This window comes from Caenorhabditis elegans, chromosome V (assembly GCF_000002985.6).
Source record: "Caenorhabditis elegans chromosome V".
Taxonomy (NCBI): Eukaryota; Metazoa; Nematoda; class Chromadorea; order Rhabditida; family Rhabditidae; genus Caenorhabditis; species Caenorhabditis elegans.
Window position 1 is genome coordinate 16,733,786 of NC_003283.11, and position 18,235 is coordinate 16,752,020.

The 18,235-nt window shown below is 37.3% G+C and overlaps 7 protein-coding genes across 9 annotated transcripts in view; 4 read left to right on the forward strand and 3 right to left on the reverse strand.

Annotated features, from left to right (window-relative positions):
* Positions 1–35: 35 nt before the first annotated feature.
* clec-38 (C-type lectin domain-containing protein 38) lies at positions 36–1,833 on the reverse strand. Its single transcript, NM_074832.4, has 6 exons — positions 1,593–1,833; positions 1,470–1,550; positions 1,228–1,424; positions 1,014–1,158; positions 842–970; positions 36–495 (listed from the first exon to the last, which is right to left on the reverse strand). Exons 1-6 carry the CDS (start codon positions 1,807–1,809, stop codon positions 116–118), a joined length of 1,149 nt encoding a protein of 382 aa, NP_507233.2. The 5' UTR covers positions 1,810–1,833; the 3' UTR covers positions 36–115.
* A 146-nt stretch (positions 1,834–1,979) lies between these two features.
* Positions 1,980–3,660, forward strand: clec-34 (C-type lectin domain-containing protein; the record flags this gene model as incomplete). The annotated part of the gene is made up of 6 exons (NM_074833.2): positions 1,980–2,136; positions 2,177–2,248; positions 2,292–2,503; positions 2,546–2,690; positions 3,069–3,197; positions 3,243–3,660. 6 exons carry the CDS (start codon positions 1,980–1,982, stop codon positions 3,617–3,619), a joined length of 1,092 nt encoding a protein of 363 aa, NP_507234.1. The 3' UTR covers positions 3,620–3,660.
* Positions 3,661–3,979: 319 nt separating this feature from the next.
* Positions 3,980–5,415, reverse strand: clec-29 (C-type lectin domain-containing protein; the record flags this gene model as incomplete). Its single annotated transcript, NM_074834.6, has 7 exons — positions 5,218–5,415; positions 5,097–5,171; positions 4,993–5,049; positions 4,765–4,913; positions 4,576–4,720; positions 4,407–4,535; positions 3,980–4,359 (listed from the first exon to the last, which is right to left on the reverse strand). The coding sequence occupies exons 1-7, from the start codon at positions 5,405–5,407 to the stop codon at positions 3,980–3,982; spliced, it is 1,125 nt and encodes a 374-aa protein (NP_507235.2). The 5' UTR covers positions 5,408–5,415.
* A 67-nt stretch (positions 5,416–5,482) lies between these two features.
* Positions 5,483–7,803, forward strand: clec-39 (C-type lectin domain-containing protein; the record flags this gene model as incomplete). Its single annotated transcript, NM_074835.4, has 8 exons — positions 5,483–5,705; positions 5,762–5,827; positions 5,871–5,933; positions 6,249–6,320; positions 6,774–6,922; positions 7,049–7,193; positions 7,239–7,370; positions 7,418–7,803. The coding sequence occupies exons 1-8, from the start codon at positions 5,501–5,503 to the stop codon at positions 7,801–7,803; spliced, it is 1,218 nt and encodes a 405-aa protein (NP_507236.3). The 5' UTR covers positions 5,483–5,500.
* Positions 7,804–8,637: 834 nt separating this feature from the next.
* On the forward strand, positions 8,638–11,096 carry T25E12.6 (DUF38 domain-containing protein). Its single transcript, NM_074836.4, has 3 exons — positions 8,638–9,303; positions 9,737–9,951; positions 10,814–11,096. The coding sequence occupies exons 1-3, from the start codon at positions 8,772–8,774 to the stop codon at positions 11,021–11,023; spliced, it is 957 nt and encodes a 318-aa protein (NP_507237.1). The 5' UTR covers positions 8,638–8,771; the 3' UTR covers positions 11,024–11,096.
* A 227-nt stretch (positions 11,097–11,323) lies between these two features.
* gyg-2 (glycogenin glucosyltransferase) lies at positions 11,324–12,473 on the reverse strand. Its single transcript, NM_074837.8, has 3 exons — positions 12,342–12,473; positions 11,976–12,288; positions 11,324–11,919 (listed from the first exon to the last, which is right to left on the reverse strand). The coding sequence occupies exons 1-3, from the start codon at positions 12,462–12,464 to the stop codon at positions 11,453–11,455; spliced, it is 903 nt and encodes a 300-aa protein (NP_507238.1). The 5' UTR covers positions 12,465–12,473; the 3' UTR covers positions 11,324–11,452.
* Positions 12,474–13,836: 1,363 nt separating this feature from the next.
* dkf-2 (Serine/threonine-protein kinase dkf-2) overlaps positions 13,837–18,235 on the forward strand; it is a gene marked incomplete at both ends in the record, with an annotated part of 40,820 nt that continues 36,421 nt past the window's right edge. For all 3 annotated transcript variants that reach the window (NM_074838.7, NM_001269796.3, NM_001269795.3), the window contains 3 exons: positions 13,837–13,875; positions 13,963–14,152; positions 14,710–14,773. In NM_074838.7, the coding sequence (NP_507239.2) occupies positions 13,837–13,875; positions 13,963–14,152; positions 14,710–14,773 (293 nt within the window). The remainder of the gene's footprint in view (positions 13,876–13,962; positions 14,153–14,709; positions 14,774–18,235) is intronic.

Sequence of the window (18,235 nt, forward strand, 5' to 3'; positions counted from 1 at the left end):
AAGAAATGATTGGTTTTTGTATTGAAAGAGTACATTTTATTTTTTTGAACACGTAGTATCATAAACTTTCGAATAAAATTGAATAAGTTATCACGTAATAAAATTAAAATCGACTTCAAAAATCAATAGCCCGTTTGCATAAAAAGAACTCCTGAACATTACAGTTCATTGTATACCAATCGCCATCATAAGGACCTCCACGTGCAACTGTCATGAGTACACAGCTCCGTGTATCATAAAAATACAGTAAATTACTATAAGTAGTTGGTGACCCATCGAGCCAAACAATAAAATCCACTGCAGGAGCCAATCCGCCCAGTAGAATCTGCCCGTGAATATCGTAAATTGTTAAAATAAATCGATTTTCGTTCGCCGAATGAATTGATACTAAATCGGCGCCTTTCTCGTTACAAAACCGTTGAGCTTGAGGAATTGTGAGGGTGATATCGAATCGGATGTAGCAATTCTTGTTATAGTTATATTTACAATCGGGATCTGAAGTTATCAATTCACGCGGTGTCAGGCAGTCACATTACGGTTTGACCTACAAAAATGCGGGAACTTTTCTCCTAGAAAAATGTGACGTCAGCACATTTTTAACCGTGCGACATCAGTCAAGAAATCTGCCTATATATTCCCGCATTTCTCGTAGATCAAACCGAAATGGGGTACTCTGACACCACGTGTCAAATTAGAATTGAGTATAACTATAGTGTGTCGCAGACTTCCTGGAAAACAAGGTTTTGCCGCAAGGTCGCCGCACGTTTTTTAAGCAAAATTTCACTTTCTCGTCAATTTCAGTGAAAAAAGACCCCTGAAGTCTGCAGCTAAACTAACTTACCACGGATCGTAGTCGGAAGTTCACAGACAAAATTCATCAACTGACTACACTGCTCACTCCCCCACTGTCCGGCGGAATTTCCAGTCACAATGAAATAAATGCAATATCCATAGACAACATTTGGAAATCCTAAAAACCATTTTGAAAAACTTATATAAACGTGATTGCCCACCATCCGCAAAGTTATTATAGTCAGCTGTGGTGCCACTCTTCACATCCCAAATACACGAGGTGCGCGCCGTTTGGTTGCACACCAGGCCTGTCCACAGGAAGTCAATATTTGAATCTTTCACAAAATCAAGCATATCTCGAGTTTCCTGCAAACAAGAACATTTTCATTGGGGCACGTTTGCATAGCTAAATTCGAATTGTGTTAAAGTACAAACCTGTTCATTCCGAACAGAGAATAGTGTTGAGCCACCGTAACCCTTACAGATGCTGTCTGCTTCGGTTCTAGGTTGATTGGAACTAACTAATTTCCCGCATTTGGTTCCAACTAACGTAAAGCCACTCGCACAAATAACCTTACTAGTTGATGGTGTTGTAGTGGAAGTTTTGTTGCTAGGTGTTCCTTGAGTAGTTGCTGAAAATATCAGTGCTATACTAGGCTATCTTTATTAAAACTCACTTATCGCATTCGTTTGAACTTCTGAAGTTCTACTTGATATTGCAGAAGTTGTGAGTTGAGAAGCTGGGCTTGTTGTGTAATCTGCAAAGTTATTTGCCAAACTCTAAGAGTTTTGGATCTTACCGGGCAGCTGTGCACAATCCGCTGATCCAACAAAGAATAAAATAGCAAAAACAATCGCGATAATCAGAAAAATTAGGTTCAATATTCCAAGTAGAATAAGCTTCCAATTATCAAAAATAAATACATGTACTCGTTGTACCACTTGTTTCTTTCTATAAGATTTAGTTTTTATCGGCTGATTTAGTCTCTCAAGAGGGTCGTCGTAGAATATTGCCATTTGTTTTGCTCTGAAACTCTGAAATAAAATTTAAATTCAATTTCAATTCGCCTTCTTGCAAGCTTTGATTTTTTGAACCACGCCACCATTCATGTATGTAATGGATTATTGTTTTAAGAGAATTAATTTCCTTATCAATTTTTCCCTAGGTTGCTACGACTTTTCGATCTATGCCTGGCTGCTTGCCTTCAGTGTTTGAAAAATGGAGTCAATTTCTGAAGTTTCATAGGAGGATAATATTGATCGGTGGAGCCTCTGAGATTATTATAATCACTGTAGCAGTTATTGTTACCTATTGTCTAACAAAACAACCAGCCTGCGAAATATGTAGGTTGAGAGGCAAAATTTTTCTAAAAATGGTTTACAGATACCGGCACAAGCTCCCCTGCGTTTCAAACTAGTACTGTATCAAGTTTCACAGAATCCTTGTCTAACTCAGGTTGAAAAATAAAAAAACGGGTGCTACAATTCCGAGACTTCAGACACTTCCCCAGCTTCTACTACAACTGAACCACTGCCAACTTCCAGCACGCCTGGTAAGATACCACCAAACAACATAACCTGCGCCGTCGGCTTTACTTATATCAATCACAAGTGTTGGCGATTATTCACAGACTTGCAAACACGAGAAAATGCTGATGGTGCATGCATGCGGTATGGAGGTTCAACGCTTTTCTCGATTAGGAATGAACAGGTACTTCTACTTTGTAAATGACAATTTCAAATAGGATTACAGGAAAATAATGCGATGCTGGGTTTCATGTTAAACGCCGGTGTTGATAATCTTTGGACGGGGTTGATTTGCGTCGGCAAAACTACTTTTTCGTGCACTTGGGATATGGAAAGTGGGACTACGTCGGTCTATAATAGTTTTGCTAGCGGTAAGGTTTAACGTTCAGGCTAGGCTTAGGGATAGACTTAGGCTTGGGCTTAGGCTCAGGCTTAGGCTGAGGCTTAGGCTTTGGCTTTGACTTTTGCTTAGACTTAAGGTTAGAGAAAGAGATAAAAAGAGATACCAGAAAATTCCAGTATTCGGAAAAATAAAACAAACAAAAAATGAGGCATTCCAAAGAATGGCTTGGTCTGGCCTAATTGTAAGCTCGACCGAATTGTGTTTTTTTTTAATTGCTACAAAATAACCATTTATCCAAAGATTTTCTACTCGGCAGGTGTCTATGAAGGAAACAGGACATTGCCAAGTTTCTTGCTTTGTAGATCATCAAAATCGTGCTCCATTTGAAAACTAATATTTTCTTCAGAATCCCCTGATAACACTTATGGAAACTGTGTTTACTTCATTATTACTGGAACACAAGCTGGACAATGGAAAAGTGGTCTATGCAACATGACGATGAGTTTCGTGTGTGAACTTCCTCCAACTGTTCATGGTAAGGCTCACGGCTGATTTTATCACTTATTCTTTCCGATTGAAGACAAGAATTGCATCAACAACTACAACAATCACTGTTACCTTCGCTACGATGATTCCGACACTGTCGTTGAAGCCCAGCGGTTCTGCAACACAAAATGCGCCAACCTAGTTTCAATCCACTCTGCCAATGAAAATCGTTTCATTCAAACCATTTACTATGTGGACGGATATATTGCACTAGGTGCGGTGGCTCCCATCATCGACTACATTGTTTGGATGGATGGATCACCACAGCTTTATAATAATATTCAAGACAATTCGAATGGAACTTGTGTGTTTATGAGAATTTTGTGGGGTGGTGCCGGTTATTGGTACACTATTGATTGTGTTAAGCGGTCATGGTTTTTGTGTAAACGACCCGCGGGGATTGTATGTTAGACTGTGGGGATTTTAGGGATGAAGTTATTGATGTGAATAAAACTTCTTCAAATCTTAAATGTTCGTGACACACTTTACCCAACCAATGTTCTATTCAGAATTCAATGTTCACTAATCAATAGATAAAATGTATCCCTTCATGTCAGTTGACAATCTTTTGAATTCTCTCCTTGAAAATTCCCCTCTTGTATAAAAATACTGAAAAAGCTATTTCATTCTGACACACGTTTCTGGTTATCATAGAACAACAAATATTTAATAGGCTTATCGTTCCTAGCGATAATCCGATATTAGTCCTGGAGGGAGACCAAATTGATAGTTCGCAGTATGTACCTTGATGTTTTTACAACAAAATCAGTACTAGCAATTTTCACCGATCCTTCTCTTGCAAATGAACCAACTCCTGCTTGTCAAACAGTTGAGCCCAAACCAATTTCCTCGAGTGTTCAGGTCATTCAAGTAAAGACAATTTCCATTCGCAATCGAGTCGATATTATTATAAGTCGTTTGTGTCCCATCATACCAAAGAACAAAATCGTAAGATGGAGCAATTCCACCAATTAAAATTGACGAGTTTGTGTATAAGTAGAGTGTCAGCACGAATCGGTTCTCGTTTCCCGAATGAATCGATACCGAGTTGGAACATAATCCTGCACAGAATTGCTGAGCCTCACTCGAGTGTTTTATGAAGTAATGAGGCGTGTAGCAGTACCTGTCGTAGTTGTAGTCGCAGGTGTCATCTGGAATTGATTGGATACGTTGACGTAATGGATCCTCGAGTTCTTACCATAAATCGTAGCTGGTAGCTCACACACAAAGCTCATAGTCTCGTTACAGGATCCGCTTGCCCATTGTCCAGCTTGCGTTCCAGTAGTCATATAGTGAATGCAATCTCCATACACGTTATTTGGATAACCTTCAAGATAAAATTCATATTTGTTACTAAATATCGCTACCTTCAGCAAAGTTATTGTACACGGCTGCTGTTCCACTATTCACATCCCAAGTACACGAAAATGAGTTCTTCCCAACACAGATCAACCCAGTCCACAGATTCTCGATTCGCTTGTCTTTCACGAAATCCACCAGAGCTCGATTTTCCTTTTAAAAAAATGGTGAGCAATTTTAGTCTTGGTTGTGCTCACTATATCACTTCGGATTGAGAAAAGTGTAGATCCACCGAGGTTCATGCAAGCCTCGTCCGCATCTGCTCTGCGTTGTGGGCCAGTGATCAACTTCCAGCACTTTTTATTGACGTAGGTGAAGCCAACCGCACAAGTTACGTTATCCGAAGCTAGAAAACAGCTGTGCTTTTGCATTGGCTTTAATAACATGAAGAGCAGTGAACCTAGCTAATACATACTGCTTCTTACCGTGCGTCGGCATAGTACTGGAAATGGGCAACGTCCTGGTGGATATAATTGTTGTATCTAAATTTAAGTTGATTTTTAATAATATGAACTTCAGAGTTGCTTACCAGGTTTCGTATGTGAAGATAGTGAGTCTGAAGTTGTCATGGTTTGCAGAGTACTAGTAGAACTTGTTGCGAAAACTTTAAAAATATCAACGTAATTAATAAATCTCTCCTAGCAAAATACCTGCTTCACATGTTGGCTGCCTTGCTAGAAAATATGTAAGTAGAACAACTGAGGTGATGATACAAATTTGAGATATTCCTCCAATCAACAAGCTTTTCCAGCGATCATATACAAAAAGATGAAGCTTTTGGAGTAGAGTTTGATCTTCAGGTTGAGCATTTTCTGAATGTTCTTCGTAGAATGTTGGCATAACAATTTAAATTATTTTTGCTGACAGGTTCAGTAGAGGGAAGTACTGATAAGGGAAATTGAAATTAATTCGCTTAATATAACTATTGTCTACATGACTTCATTCTATGATAACTCGTCAAGCTCATCAAAGCCAGTGCCACTAAAAACCAGTAGAGCTCAAAAAATACAGATATTAATTTTTGATAACTGGAAGCTTATTCTATACGGAGCAATTAGCACGTTAATTCTTGTTTTAGCTATTATGTTTTCTACTCTATTTTTTGCATTGCCAGCAGCTAATTGTGATGAGAATTCAGGTAAGTGAAGTCTCGTTTTCTCGATAAAACATAAACTGGAGAAACACACTTTACAGAACCTACAAAATACTATACAACTAATGCTGAAATTACAACAACTATTACAACAACCAATCAGAAAAGTAAGTTGTTCTAACAAAATTCATATTGACTTGAAAAATTTAGCAACCAGTACAGCAAGCTCCCATCTGACTACCATCAGCTCTTCTGCCACTCAGATATACTCTGGTAAGGGACAACTATGGTAGGGGAAAGCCGAATAAGCCCAGAAGAACTGAAATGTCAGATTTTCGGTTTTTGTTGCAAGATTTGAACCTGGTGTTAGGGTAAGCTCCTAGCGTGGTCCGACACCAAATTTTACTGGTGAACACCATAGTCTCACAGCCGGTGAGATTAGCCTTAGGGTTTACAAGAGGAAGGCCTAGGCCGTTTTCCGACCCAAACCTTCGAGTTCTACGTGATCCTACAACCTAGGTGGCTGGTGGGGAAGGAGAGAACTTCTAAGAACTTTGTCCACTATGCTTTAGAATAATTCAATTCTAGAGTCGTCATCTTCGTCAACATCACAATCGACATTCACACAATCACCGCCAGAAATTTCAACCACCACAATAGGTATACGAACCGATCTCCCTGATTAAGTCAGTAGCGCCAGTGTGGATTTTGTTTAAATACAGTTCTAATAATCCAAAATGACCGAAAATCATAATAGAAAACTCCAAAACTTTTTAGATTTTTCATAATTTCTGGTCATAGTTTTGGCAAGTTGCCGAAATTTTAAAAAGTATGAGCTTTTGAGGAAATCCAAATCAATGTCACATGTGTCGACCCCAACAATGTTTAATACAAACAATTAAAACAAAACTGAAGTATAAAAAATGGAGGAAACAAAATTTTTTTGGTCGACTTCCAAAATTACGAGTGACTGAAACTGAGCAATTGTCACTTTTTGACAATAAATAAAAAAATTCAAAACATTTTTTTTGTTGATATTCGGTCATTTTGGCATCATGGGAGCAGTTTTAAACACTTTCCTTGCTGGCGAGACTCCACCTTTAAAGTCTTCAGCCCCATCGGATTTCTCATGCCAGCACGGCTTCACCCTAGTCAACAACAAGTGTTGGAAACTGGTAACTTCAAATCAAGCAAGACCAGACGCCGACAAAATTTGTAATGGGTATGGAGGTGCCACTCTTTTTTCCATAAAAAGTGAACAGGTATCTTGCAAAACTGAAAAGTAGTTCTGTGTTCGATTTGCTCGGCAAATTTTCATTTACGAATCCTTCCGCGATTTGACCGGCAGGAAAAGAAAAAATAATAAGCCAATTAGATCCCGCTTTCAGGACAACAGAGCAATGATACACTTTGTAAAAGGCCAGGACATTGATTTTCTGTGGTCGGGTCTGCTGTGTAGTGCTGGAGAACCCATCTCATGCATATGGGACATCGAAAACGGATCAACAGCGAATTATAGCAATTTTGCAGATGGTTTGGGATACTTTAAATATTCGTCATAACAAAAGAAATTCATAGGTTTTCCAAATATTGTCTATGGAAATTGTGTGTACTTCATAACTTCTGGGGATGAAGCTGGGCAATGGGGTAACGAACAATGCGGTCAGGTTATGAACTTCGTTTGCGAGCTTCCGGCAACTTTTCAAGGTAGTAAGATTAATATTTTACAATATTTTACAAAAAAATATAATTTTCAGAAGATGGATGCAAGAACAATTACGAGAAGTCATGTTATCTCCGCTTTGACTTGAATCTCACAGTCCCACAGGCCCAGAACTTTTGCCTTGAGAAATGTGCAAACCTGGTCTCCATCCACTCGGCGAACGAAGTCCGCTTCATCATGACTATCTACGATTTTATAGGCGAAATATTGATCGGTGCACTTGCACCGGCCCAGGATTTTATTTATTGGCTTGATGGTACACCGGCAAATTATAACAACTTGAAATTTTTCTATAATTCCACTTGTGTTCATATGACAGTTGCACCTGGAATGCAGAATGTTGGAAAATGGTTTACTAGATTTTGTACGGAAACGGGCAAATTTTTGTGTAAGCGATCAATCAAGAATTCGTGTACTTGAATAAAGATTTTCTTGGTGATTTTTTGTTTTTGACGATTATTGTATTTTTTTAATTAAAAAAAAACGGTTTTTAAAGATGTCACAGTTTGAATTTGTAAAACTAATGTTTTCAACTGAAAAACGCGAAGTTTATATCGATTTTTTGAAATTCTAAGTAACAATTGTAGATTCCAATGTTTTTTTTTTTATATGGAAAATAATTAGGAAGACAATTAGTTAATTTTACAAAGTTTCAGAGAAAGTTGACCAAAAAAAATGTTTCTTTTTCTTCGTCCGAGTGTTTTGAAATATGCCAAGTTAATTTATTCAGCTTGACTGCTAGGGCTTTCATGGTAGGCAGGCGCGGTTTCAGGGCATGACGGCTGCCTGAAACCTGACTCGCCTGGCGCCGGTCTTTTGCCTCTTTTCGGCATTTTGACACTACTCATTTCTATCATTTTGTTAAAAATCAATTTTAGAAATTAAAAAAAAAATCACATACATATGTTTAGCATAAGCCACGTATTGAGGCGTGAGGCAAGTGGAGCTCGTTTTGAAGTCAGGCAGGTAGGCGCTTTGAAAGTAGATAGCGGTTTTCTACTATGTTCGTTCAAAAAATTATCTAGGAAAATGATTTTTTTCATTTGGGAGAATTTTAATAAATTGGCAGTGTTTTTCATTGTAACATTTCCTCGGTAGTTGAGCACTTTCCCATCATTTTGCAAGGAACCGATATATGAGCTGCCACTGTAGAGTACATATGCAGCGTACCAACCAGATGTCGTTTTTATGACGTAACGTCTCCCGTGCAATAACCGTGCTCTTCAAGGACCCGCATCGATCGATTTATAGCGCACATTGCGCGTTCCACCTTACAACTAGCTAGTGAACCACTACCACCGTCATTCTTCTGCCAGTTGTTTCTTCTGTTTACTACTCATTTCTGTATTCTCCTTCTTCTCTTTTGCCTTATATATTATACTCTAAAAATGGAATCCACTGCCCCCAATGCTCCAACTGAAGAGGCTCCAGAGCCGACGCCATTCGTCTTCGAGTTCAAGAACAATCACATCAAGCTCATTGAGCTGCATGTCTACACTGATAGTATGGAAATCTTGCTTATTGGAAACGACGGTAACCGTTACGAAGTTGAAATCCAGGAGTACCCCGGTGAAGCTTGTATCGAACAGATTTCATTGAATCGGGTGCTCGTTCAGAAAAAGGAATGCACTTCGATGTACCCGAGTGCACCGATTGCCATTGTAACTCTCTACTCGATTTTGCGCCAGCCAGGTGTCAAAGTCGATTGCTTTTACTATCGAATTCTGAATCAATACTTTGTGAGAGACAAGAATAACAAGACGGAGCATGCGAAATGGGATGAAAGGTCGGCTAGTTTGACTAAAATGCTCAAGGCAATGATGAGAGCATTGATGAAGAAGCTTGAAGTGGAGGTGTTCAAGATTGTGTACAATGGGAAGGAGGAGGAGGTGATGTGCCTTTTGCCGTATTTTGAACCAGGTTAGTTGCTTTCTTTCGATTTGAATATAACATTTTAACTCAAAAAAAGGACCGAAATGAGTGTAAACAGCCTCGGCGAGCTTAAATACTTTGAACATGGTGCAAAACTCGTAGTGCGCCTTTAAAAAGGGGTTACTGTAATTTCGAAAATCCATCGTTTTTGAATGTTGATTATTACCCAGACGCTAAAATTTTCAATTTTCCAAAACCCGGTATCCGGTCTCGCCACGACAATTTTTGTTAACTTCAAAACGGTGTGCGCCTTTAAAGAGTACTGTAACTTTAAACTTTCACTACTATGCTATGAAATTTTCCTGTATTTTTTCCGCGTATGTGTAATAACAAAAACCGTAATCCCTCATTAAAGGCACACAAGCTCCAGAGATCTGCTTACAAAATCAAATATTATTCAAAAAAATTAAAGTTTTTTCAGGATATCTCCGAAGAATTTGCCTGTTCAACCCGCTGTACGTGTCACCAACAGTCATCGATAACATAATCACCACGGAGCAATGGAAGCAGGCGAAAGAGCTCAATACAATGACCGGCGAGCCAGTTGCATTTCCAGTTGAATCGCACGCTCACTTTGAGAGTTTGAGAATTCGAATTCCTGAGTTAAAGCAAATCGATGTTATATTATTGGTTTTGGTGGGTTTTTTTTTAAATTTTATTGTGTTGCTTCGATCCAAACGAATCAAAAATAGTCTAAAATTCGGAAAAATCAGGCCTTGGCTTAGGCTTACTATTAGGCTTAGATTTAGGCAAATATTAGGCTTTGGCTTAGGCGTAGACTTACGCTTGGGATTAGGCTTACGCTTAGTCTTAGTCTTAGACGTAGGATTAGGGTTAGGCTTTGGCTTATGCTTACGCCTAGACTTAGCAGAACAAGATTTTTCAATATTGGTTAAATGTTCCCTAAAACGAGAACTGCGACCAATGAACAATTTGCTCCGCCCACTTCTGATCCAATCAGATGAAGTGGGCGGAGATCGCAGACGCTGATTGATCCGAAAATCTTATTTTGGAGGGAATTCAAGCAGAAAATTCAGCCAAAATTGAAAAGTTTTTCGCTTTTCTTTTGTGTATTTTCTGAATTGGAGACTGTTTTTGATTTGTTTGTTTGAAGCAAAATCTCTATCCACGTTACAACTGGAACAGAAAAATGCGTAATGTTCCACGCAAAATATCTCGTCGCGAAAACTACAGTAACTTTTTAAATGACTACTGTAGCGCTTGTGTCGATTTACGGAGCTCAATTTTTATTCGATAAAATATTAAATGAAAACAAAAAAAATTACAAAACATGACGAAAAATAAAGAAAATTGAATATCATTTTTAACATCGGACCCGTAAATCGACATGTGTGCTACAGTAGTCGTTTAAAGGATTACTGTAGTTTTCGCGACGAGATATTTTGTGCGTCAAATGTGTTGCACAATACGCACAACTTTGTGTTCCCGTAAAACGTCACAGTAGATCAAAGATTTTCGCTTGAATCCTATTTTTCAGAAATACTTGAACCAGAAAACGCCAAAAGACAACGAAATCGGCGTGCAAAACGTGTCGGAGCTGTTCGATTTCATGTGGGGATCAATGGGAATTCCACACGAAAATGATCCTGAAACTATAAGATACACGTGGAAGAGCGGAACCTACAACCTGTACGCAGAAGTCACAAAAAATGGAGTCAGATTCACATCGGAGACTCGTCAGGCTTAATTTGTCATCTTCAATCTGTAAATTTAATCTTTTGTGAATAAATATCCACGGGGTTCAGCCCTTCCTCATTGAATTTTTCGCGCTTCATTGACAATCACCTGCCGGACAACGCGTGCACTCCACACGGACAAATACATTTAGTTTTACAACTAAATTCGAGCCGCGACGCGACACGCAACTCGCCGTAAATCTACCCCAGATATGGCCGAGCCAAAATGGCCTTGTTCGGCAAACTCTTCCATTACAATTTATGAAGGAAGCCAAAATTCCGTGAATATCGCCTAAAAAGTCCTTTAAAAATAGGAAATAGCGAATTTATTCTATTTTCCTATTGATATGGTACATGAATACGAGTGCGATCACAATATGAATAAATCTCTGAACTATTAGAAAACTATAGAAATACATTATGGCAATTTAATGGAAAAATTAGGGTTTCGCCGGTGGCTTCACAGCGGCCATGCTCTCGTCAAGTGCTTTTTGGATATTCTTGAAAGCGTCTTTTCCAAGATAATCCGGATGTCCAGCCTCCCAGGCGATACGCTGCTTTTCCGAATCATCCTCGACCTTTGGAGCTGCTGGTGCCTCCGACGAGCTGCTGCTCTGCAGGCTGAACGAGTGCCACTGCTGGTAGTGCTCATTCTTGTGGAGACCCGAATCCGACGGTGGCGAATTCCATGGCTTCTGAGCGCCGATGAAGTGAACAATTTTGGTTTGTGCTCCGTATTTTCGGTAGGCGGCGGGGTATGAGTAGAATTCTCCGGCTGTCATGTTGTAAATGAACGGGAGCCGGTGAGCAGATGGAAGATCACGCCAGTTTGAGAAGTACTCGTTGAGAAGACCTTGATCTCCACCATCGAATGAGCCGGACGACGTGGCGAGGGACAGAAGAGCTCCTGAAAAGCAAAGAAAAATTGAAATAAAATTTAATTTTTCCTTTTAAAAAACTTACGATAGACGGTGAGCGACGGCGTGAACACGAAAACTCCCGAATTGAACATATCTGGCCATCCGATATCGGCAGCGGCAGAGAAGTCGGGTCTTTCGAAGAGTTCATCAGAGTTCCTGATGATCATAGTGTCAGCATCCAAGAATACCGCCTTCGAGTATTGAGTGAGACGCCAGCAATGGAACTTTGTGAACGTCACACCGAGATCCGGGCGGCCGATCAACGAGAGATTTTCCGAGTCGTTACTGTTGAAGATGTCGACGACCGTGACTTCGTCGAATTTGTTCACCAACTTTTCACGAACCGAATTTGAAATCTGGAATTTAATTTAGTTAATTATTTTATAAATATTTTCGAATTGATTCTCACCTCATTAGTGATCAAACAGTGAATTCTTCTAGTCGTTCCTGATGCGTGAAGCGAGTTAAGAAGAGTGAGTGCACCTTGAGCATATCGGTCATTGGTGGCCAGAGTAATCCACGCCTCGGTCATTTTTCGATGCTGAAAAATTGAAAATTTAGAAAAAAATTATTTAAAAAACACGAAAACCCCACAAAAAATCGAGAAAAATGATCCGAAAAGTAACAGATAGAATGGTAGTAAACAGACAAGCGAAACACAAATACAAACAGAGAAATGAAAAATTGGCGCCGGATACTTTTCTAGAGATCAAAACAAAACTATTTGTTTGAACTCGAGTTTCAAGTCTAGAAAAATTAGTTTAATTCACTGATTACTGATTTTTTCGGCGGAATTTAATTGGAAAATTAATTAAAATTATTTAATTTTGATTTATTTCGTTAAAAACCAATGAAAATCGGGGAAAATAGTAAATTTTAAGCTGAAAAAAGAACAAAAAATAATTCAAAAATAAAACAAATTTCGGTTGTGCAGTGGAGCGCATCTGCAAAGCTCAGAAGATTTGATATTCCACAGAACGTGATTTGTGGGGATTTTTACTTTTGATTAGACTAATTTCAGAAAATTTTATGAGAACTTATGAATGAAAATTTCAAACTTTGTAAACTTTCAAGTGACTTCTCGAAAAACATGGATTTTTGCATCATTTTCCGAAATTTTCTCCCAATTTTGTGTCTCACATGTCAGGAATCCCTTACTTTGTGGAGCCTCGATTTTTTTGTTGGAAAAATGGTTTAAAAAACTCGATTATTTCAGATTTTTCTGACTTAAAAAATCAGAAAAATTTTGAAAAAGGAGGAGCTTGTCTGGTGTCAGTTTTCCTATTTATTGTTAATTCCTGACAAGACTGATGAAAAATTCTGACCCTGCGCCTTTAAAGTATACGATACCTTTTTTTGGAGATTTTTTGCAATTAATTCCTCATTTTTATAAATTAAGATATCTTTAAACATTAAACTTAGCCAAAATTTCATTAAAAATTATTAATCCCATTTTCGTATTCCTTTTTCATTATTTCCGACGCTAAAATTCATGTTTCTCTATTATTCGTGGCAGGACCCAGCGGAAAAAATTTGCTATGCACCTTTAAAACATACGGTAGTCGTTTTTTGTTTTTTTTTCGCGATTTTTTTTTGAATAATTCCAACATTTTCCCATCAATAATGTTTTGTTTGACTTCATTCTTTTCATTTTTAGTTTTTAAATTTTTCAGCTGATAACAGGCGGCCCGCCACTATCGTCACTGATAAGTTTGCACTTCGATTTTGCAGGGTTAATTTGACTACCCTTCGCTTTTTTTGCATTTTATTTTTTGAAATTTAATGTTAATTCTTGCATTTTATTGCTAGTTTTGAAAAAAAATCATTTTTGAAATTTTCAGATTCGACACCGTCGGCGCCTCTGAGCGATCCGCAGTTTGGACTTCAAAATTGCGGAATTTTTCATGGACGCCAACGACTATCCGCGTCTCTACTACACAAGTGTGAGCTCGACTCCCTTTATAATCGAAAAAAATGCATTTAAAAAACCTTAAAGAATTCAAAAATCATCGAGAAAAACCGCTTTGCAGATGCCCTCGAGCAGCACTTCAATGGTCACGACGACGCGATTTTCGACATCTTTTTCGCCGTCAATTCCCTGCCATCGACAAGAAAACTTCAGACGACACTCAACTTCAGCTCTAGCAAAACGAAACGGCTCAGAAAGCGAAAAATCAGCTGAAATTCGAGAAAATCCGGACGAAATCGAAGTTTCCAGAGGTAATTATTGATTTTTGTGCCGGATTTTTCGCCAAAAAACGTCTAAAATTCACGTGAATTTGAAGATTGGAAGCTAAAATTTGCATTTTTGGAAAAAAAAAATTAAAGAAAAAAAAAATCTGAAAAACAGAATTTTCAAAATGTTCGTCGTTTTTTTTTCAAAAAAAAAGTGTTTTTATGATGAAAATTCCGAATTAGTCGAAAACAAAAAAATGTAATTAAAAATATAACATTTAAAAAATCTGAATTTTTACGAAAAATCAAGTTTTCAACGTTTTTTTTAAACTAATTTTTTTACTCGAAAAAAATACAAAAAAGTGAAAATTTTCACTAAAAATAGCAAAAATTTTTTTTTTAATTATGAAAAAACTCTAAAAACAATTTTTGGCATTTTTGGGGTAAATTTTTAATTTTTTAATTTTTTTTAAATTTTTCCAAAAAAATAATTTTGATCATTTTTTAGTGAAAATTGTCTTTTTTTTTTTTTAATTAATTTTTGGTATTTTTCGTTAAATTTTCGCAATAAAAAAATCCCAAAAAAATCTGAAATTTTCCAGTTTCTGGCCGTGATAGCTCTCTCGCCTTCTACACAACTGCACACGAGACGTCGTCGATGCTCAGGTGATCGCTTTTTTCATGGTTTTCGGGAAAAATAAGCGGAAATGTATTCGAAAAATCGCGTTTAGCGGGTACAATTTACCTGGAAATGGGATTTTTTCGTAATAATCAGAAAACTATAAATTGCTGTTCTCTCGGGAGAAAATATTGGAAATATTATTATTATCAATTGAAAAAAAGTAAATTGCAAAAAATGGAAATTTTTAAATTTTTGGAAATAATTGACAAAAAATCATTTAAAAATTTCTAAACTTTGGAAAATTCTGAATTTACTAAATTTTGAAATTTCGAATTTTTTAAAATCAAAATTATTAAAAATTTCAAAAAAATTTTAAATTTTAATTTTTAAAATAATTTTGAAAATTTAAGATTTTCGGAAAAATCGTAAAATTTCGAATATTTTTTAAAAAAATTCAAAACTCTGGGAAATTCGATTTTTTGAAAATTTCACATTTCTAGATCTTGGAAAATGTTACAGTTATTCGAAAGTTAGAAAATTTACGGCTTTTTGGATAATTTTAAATTTTTCTTTTTTTTTTTGAAAATTTGAAAATTTCAAACTTCCAAAAAAAAAACATTAACCAAAAATCAACTTCAAAAATTCCCATATTTTTCTTTTTATAAATTCGAATTTTGATTTGAAAATTTAAAATTCGATGAATAGGAATTTTTTTAATTTTGGTTTGATCTACAAAAAATGCAAAAATAAAAAAAAAAAGTGGCGTCAGCACGTTCTTAACCATACGAAATCAGTTGAGAACTCTGTGGCTCTTCTCCCGCATTTTTTGTAAATCTACGTAGATCAAGCCGAAATGAGACACCAGAGACACCACGTGATTTCGGGATTTAAAAAAAAATTAGAATTTATGTTTCAAAAAAAATCGGTGAATTTTTTTAAAAACCAAGAAATTCAATAGTTATGTAGACCAAAGTCGCCTTAAGTGAATTTATTTTCTGTTCAATTCCCAAAATAATTCTTCAAAAAAAAACTGGGAGCTTATAAAAATAATAACTCAAAATGAGAAATTTCCCTAATTTCCTATCCCTACCCTCTCTTTTTATCTATCTTTACATCCAGAATCTATAAATTCTCCATCTTCTTCCACAAGCCTGCCCTGCCAAAAAATTCAATTATCCCGCCCCATCGGACCGCCCGTTTTCTCCTATTCTCGGTGTTGTATTTTCGAATTGAAATTTACACTCCTTTTCCCTTTTTTTCGCCCATTTTTTTCGGTGTGGTAAAAATGGAGTTGAAGAAGCTGAAAAAGAAGAAGAAGAAGCGTCGTCGTTATTGTTGTTATCCTCGGGCTCCGTCAGCTATGTTCATTTTTTTTTTGCTCAATTGGGAGCCCCACAGGTTGAAAGAGTTGTTTTTGAGTCGTTTGGCACTGGAACTGCAACTGGAATTTTTCTGCTATTTTAAAAACTGTTTTAAAATTGAAAATGTACGGTTTTCAAGATTGTGTTGAACTGGTCTTCTTATATTATTGGTGGCCGAGTTTTCTCTTTCCGCGGCCGTGTGCGAAGAACTCGAGGCACCACGCTTTCGAGACCTAGTCAAGAACAAAATCTACGAAACCAAGTTTTCGGGGTTTTCTCGGTGAATTCCGAACTCCTTCACACTTCTCTGTCCTTCGCATTACTGGAAACTCCGCTCAATTTCCTGACAGGCTTCTCCTTTTCAACCTCTTCCCCGAGCTTCGAAATTATCTTCACCGCTGCTGAATATCCTTTTTTTGCGGAATTAATGAAGTTTCGTGTCATCATCTTCTCCATCTTCTCCAACGACATCTTCTACGATTCCTCCTTAATCTAATTCATCATAAATATTTATTTATTTCACTCCGTCTTCTGCTCTGAAAAAGAAGATGTAGTCATGTACATATTACACGTACACAATATTCCATGATTCCCTACAATTTTCTCGCAAAAAAAAAAACGCCGCATTTTTTTGCGAAACCCCTGGAGACCGTTTGTATGGGGGCATGCGATGCCCGGGGTACATTAAAGTGTGTTGGCCCTCTTGGTTTTTTTTCACTTTTTGTCGGGTTTTGAGTGTTTTTCTTGAATTCCATACGACCTCAGATTGGAGTTTTGGAGCTGTTCAAGTTACAAGCTTCACTTAATTTTAAGCCGAAAATCGTTTTCCAGTTTTCTTGTTTCACGGTCTTTTTAAACTTCCGGGCCTGTAAGCCCTTGTGTTCACATGGTTACTGTAGAAGTATTGTCTCAAGGGATTTAAGTTTGCGTGTGTCCTAGAGACCAACAACGTTTGCCCTCAGAATCTCCTTCTGAAATACCTTGGCAACTCGGTTCTGCCCTAAAAATCTGTCTCTAGATTCACAGGTTTTATGTATTTGGTGTCTAAATGAGTGTGCGAAGGTATATGTGTGCGTGAGAGCGTGAGAAGCTCTCAACTCTCGATACTCCAACCATTTCACCTTATTTTCTTATTCAAATGTCGTCGTCGTCGCCGGTTGGTCTCACCTCGCCGTTTTTATTATAATGCTCACTTTTTCTTTTTTCTACTTCTAAGCTTCCTCCTGTTAGTTTCTGACTCTTGGAAAGCCTCTCGACTTCTCTAGACAGGTCCAGATGGTACTCTGGCTCCCGGAAATTTGAATTTCCCGCCGCTGCCATATGTTGTGATTTTTGATGTGATGTGATAGTTAGATACGTGCTCGATGTGCATATTCCTTGAGGTGCCTTTGGAACTAGCGATGTGCTGCCATCTTGATGCTAGCCGACTGCTCTGAAATTTTCTGTCGGCTGGCGACTGCCTGTGCCTACCGACAGTTTTTGGACGAAGGTCGGATATGAAAATCCCCTTTTGTTCTGATTTCTGCTATGGACTTTTCTGATCAAAGGTTCCAAACAGGGGTGGGCATTCTTGATTGATTGATTTCTTGAATTTCTTGATTTCTTGACATTTTGTCAAGAATTCTTGTTTCTTGATTTCTTGATAAATTTTGTCAAGAAATCAAGAAATTTTTTAACTCGGAAATGGCTGAAAAACTGGGTTTTCCATTTTTCCGAAATTTTTTTTTCGCTGTTTTTGTCATTTTCAGAATATATTTACTCAAAAAACACCATAAAACTCAATTTCAGTTGAAAAAAACGACGATTTCAGAAAGAAATTCAAAAAAGATTGAAAACGTTTTTGTCGAAAATTATTAGTTTTGCACGTTTTGCCCATTTTCGAAGTTCCTTCTGATGATTTTCGCTGAAAAATAAGTTAAGACTGATAAATTTAACTATTTCTTTCAATTTCGGTCAAAAATAATGGCCGGAGAACATTTCTTGATTTTTCTTGATTTCTTGACTTTTTCTTGACTTTTTAAATCAAGAATTCTTGATTGATTGATTTCTTGACTTTGAAAAAGTTTGCCCACGCTTGGTTCCAAAGATGACCACCTCGAAATTGACTTAATTGTCTTTTGTAGTGCTTCTGATTAATAGTTTTTT

Coding starts and splice junctions, on each gene's coding strand:
- clec-38 (NM_074832.4), bottom strand. CDS start 1,809: ATGGCAATATTCTACGACGACCCTCTTGAGAGACTAAATCAGCCGATA. Junction 1,159..1,227: donor TCTCTGTTCGGAATGAACAG/GTTTGTACTTTA, acceptor TCTTGTTTGCAG/GAAACTCGAGATATGCTTGA. Junction 496..841: donor ACTTCCGACTACGATCCGTG/GTAAGTTAGTTT, acceptor TGATAACTTCAG/ATCCCGATTGTAAATATAAC.
- T25E12.6 (NM_074836.4), top strand. CDS start 8,772: ATGGAATCCACTGCCCCCAATGCTCCAACTGAAGAGGCTCCAGAGCCG. Junction 9,304..9,736: donor TTTGCCGTATTTTGAACCAG/GTTAGTTGCTTT, acceptor AAGTTTTTTCAG/GATATCTCCGAAGAATTTGC. Junction 9,952..10,813: donor ATGTTATATTATTGGTTTTG/GTGGGTTTTTTT, acceptor CCTATTTTTCAG/AAATACTTGAACCAGAAAAC.
- gyg-2 (NM_074837.8), bottom strand. CDS start 12,464: ATGACCGAGGCGTGGATTACTCTGGCCACCAATGACCGATATGCTCAA. Junction 12,289..12,341: donor ACTGTTTGATCACTAATGAG/GTGAGAATCAAT, acceptor ATTAAATTCCAG/ATTTCAAATTCGGTTCGTGA. Junction 11,920..11,975: donor GCCGTCGCTCACCGTCTATC/GTAAGTTTTTTA, acceptor TTTGCTTTTCAG/GAGCTCTTCTGTCCCTCGCC.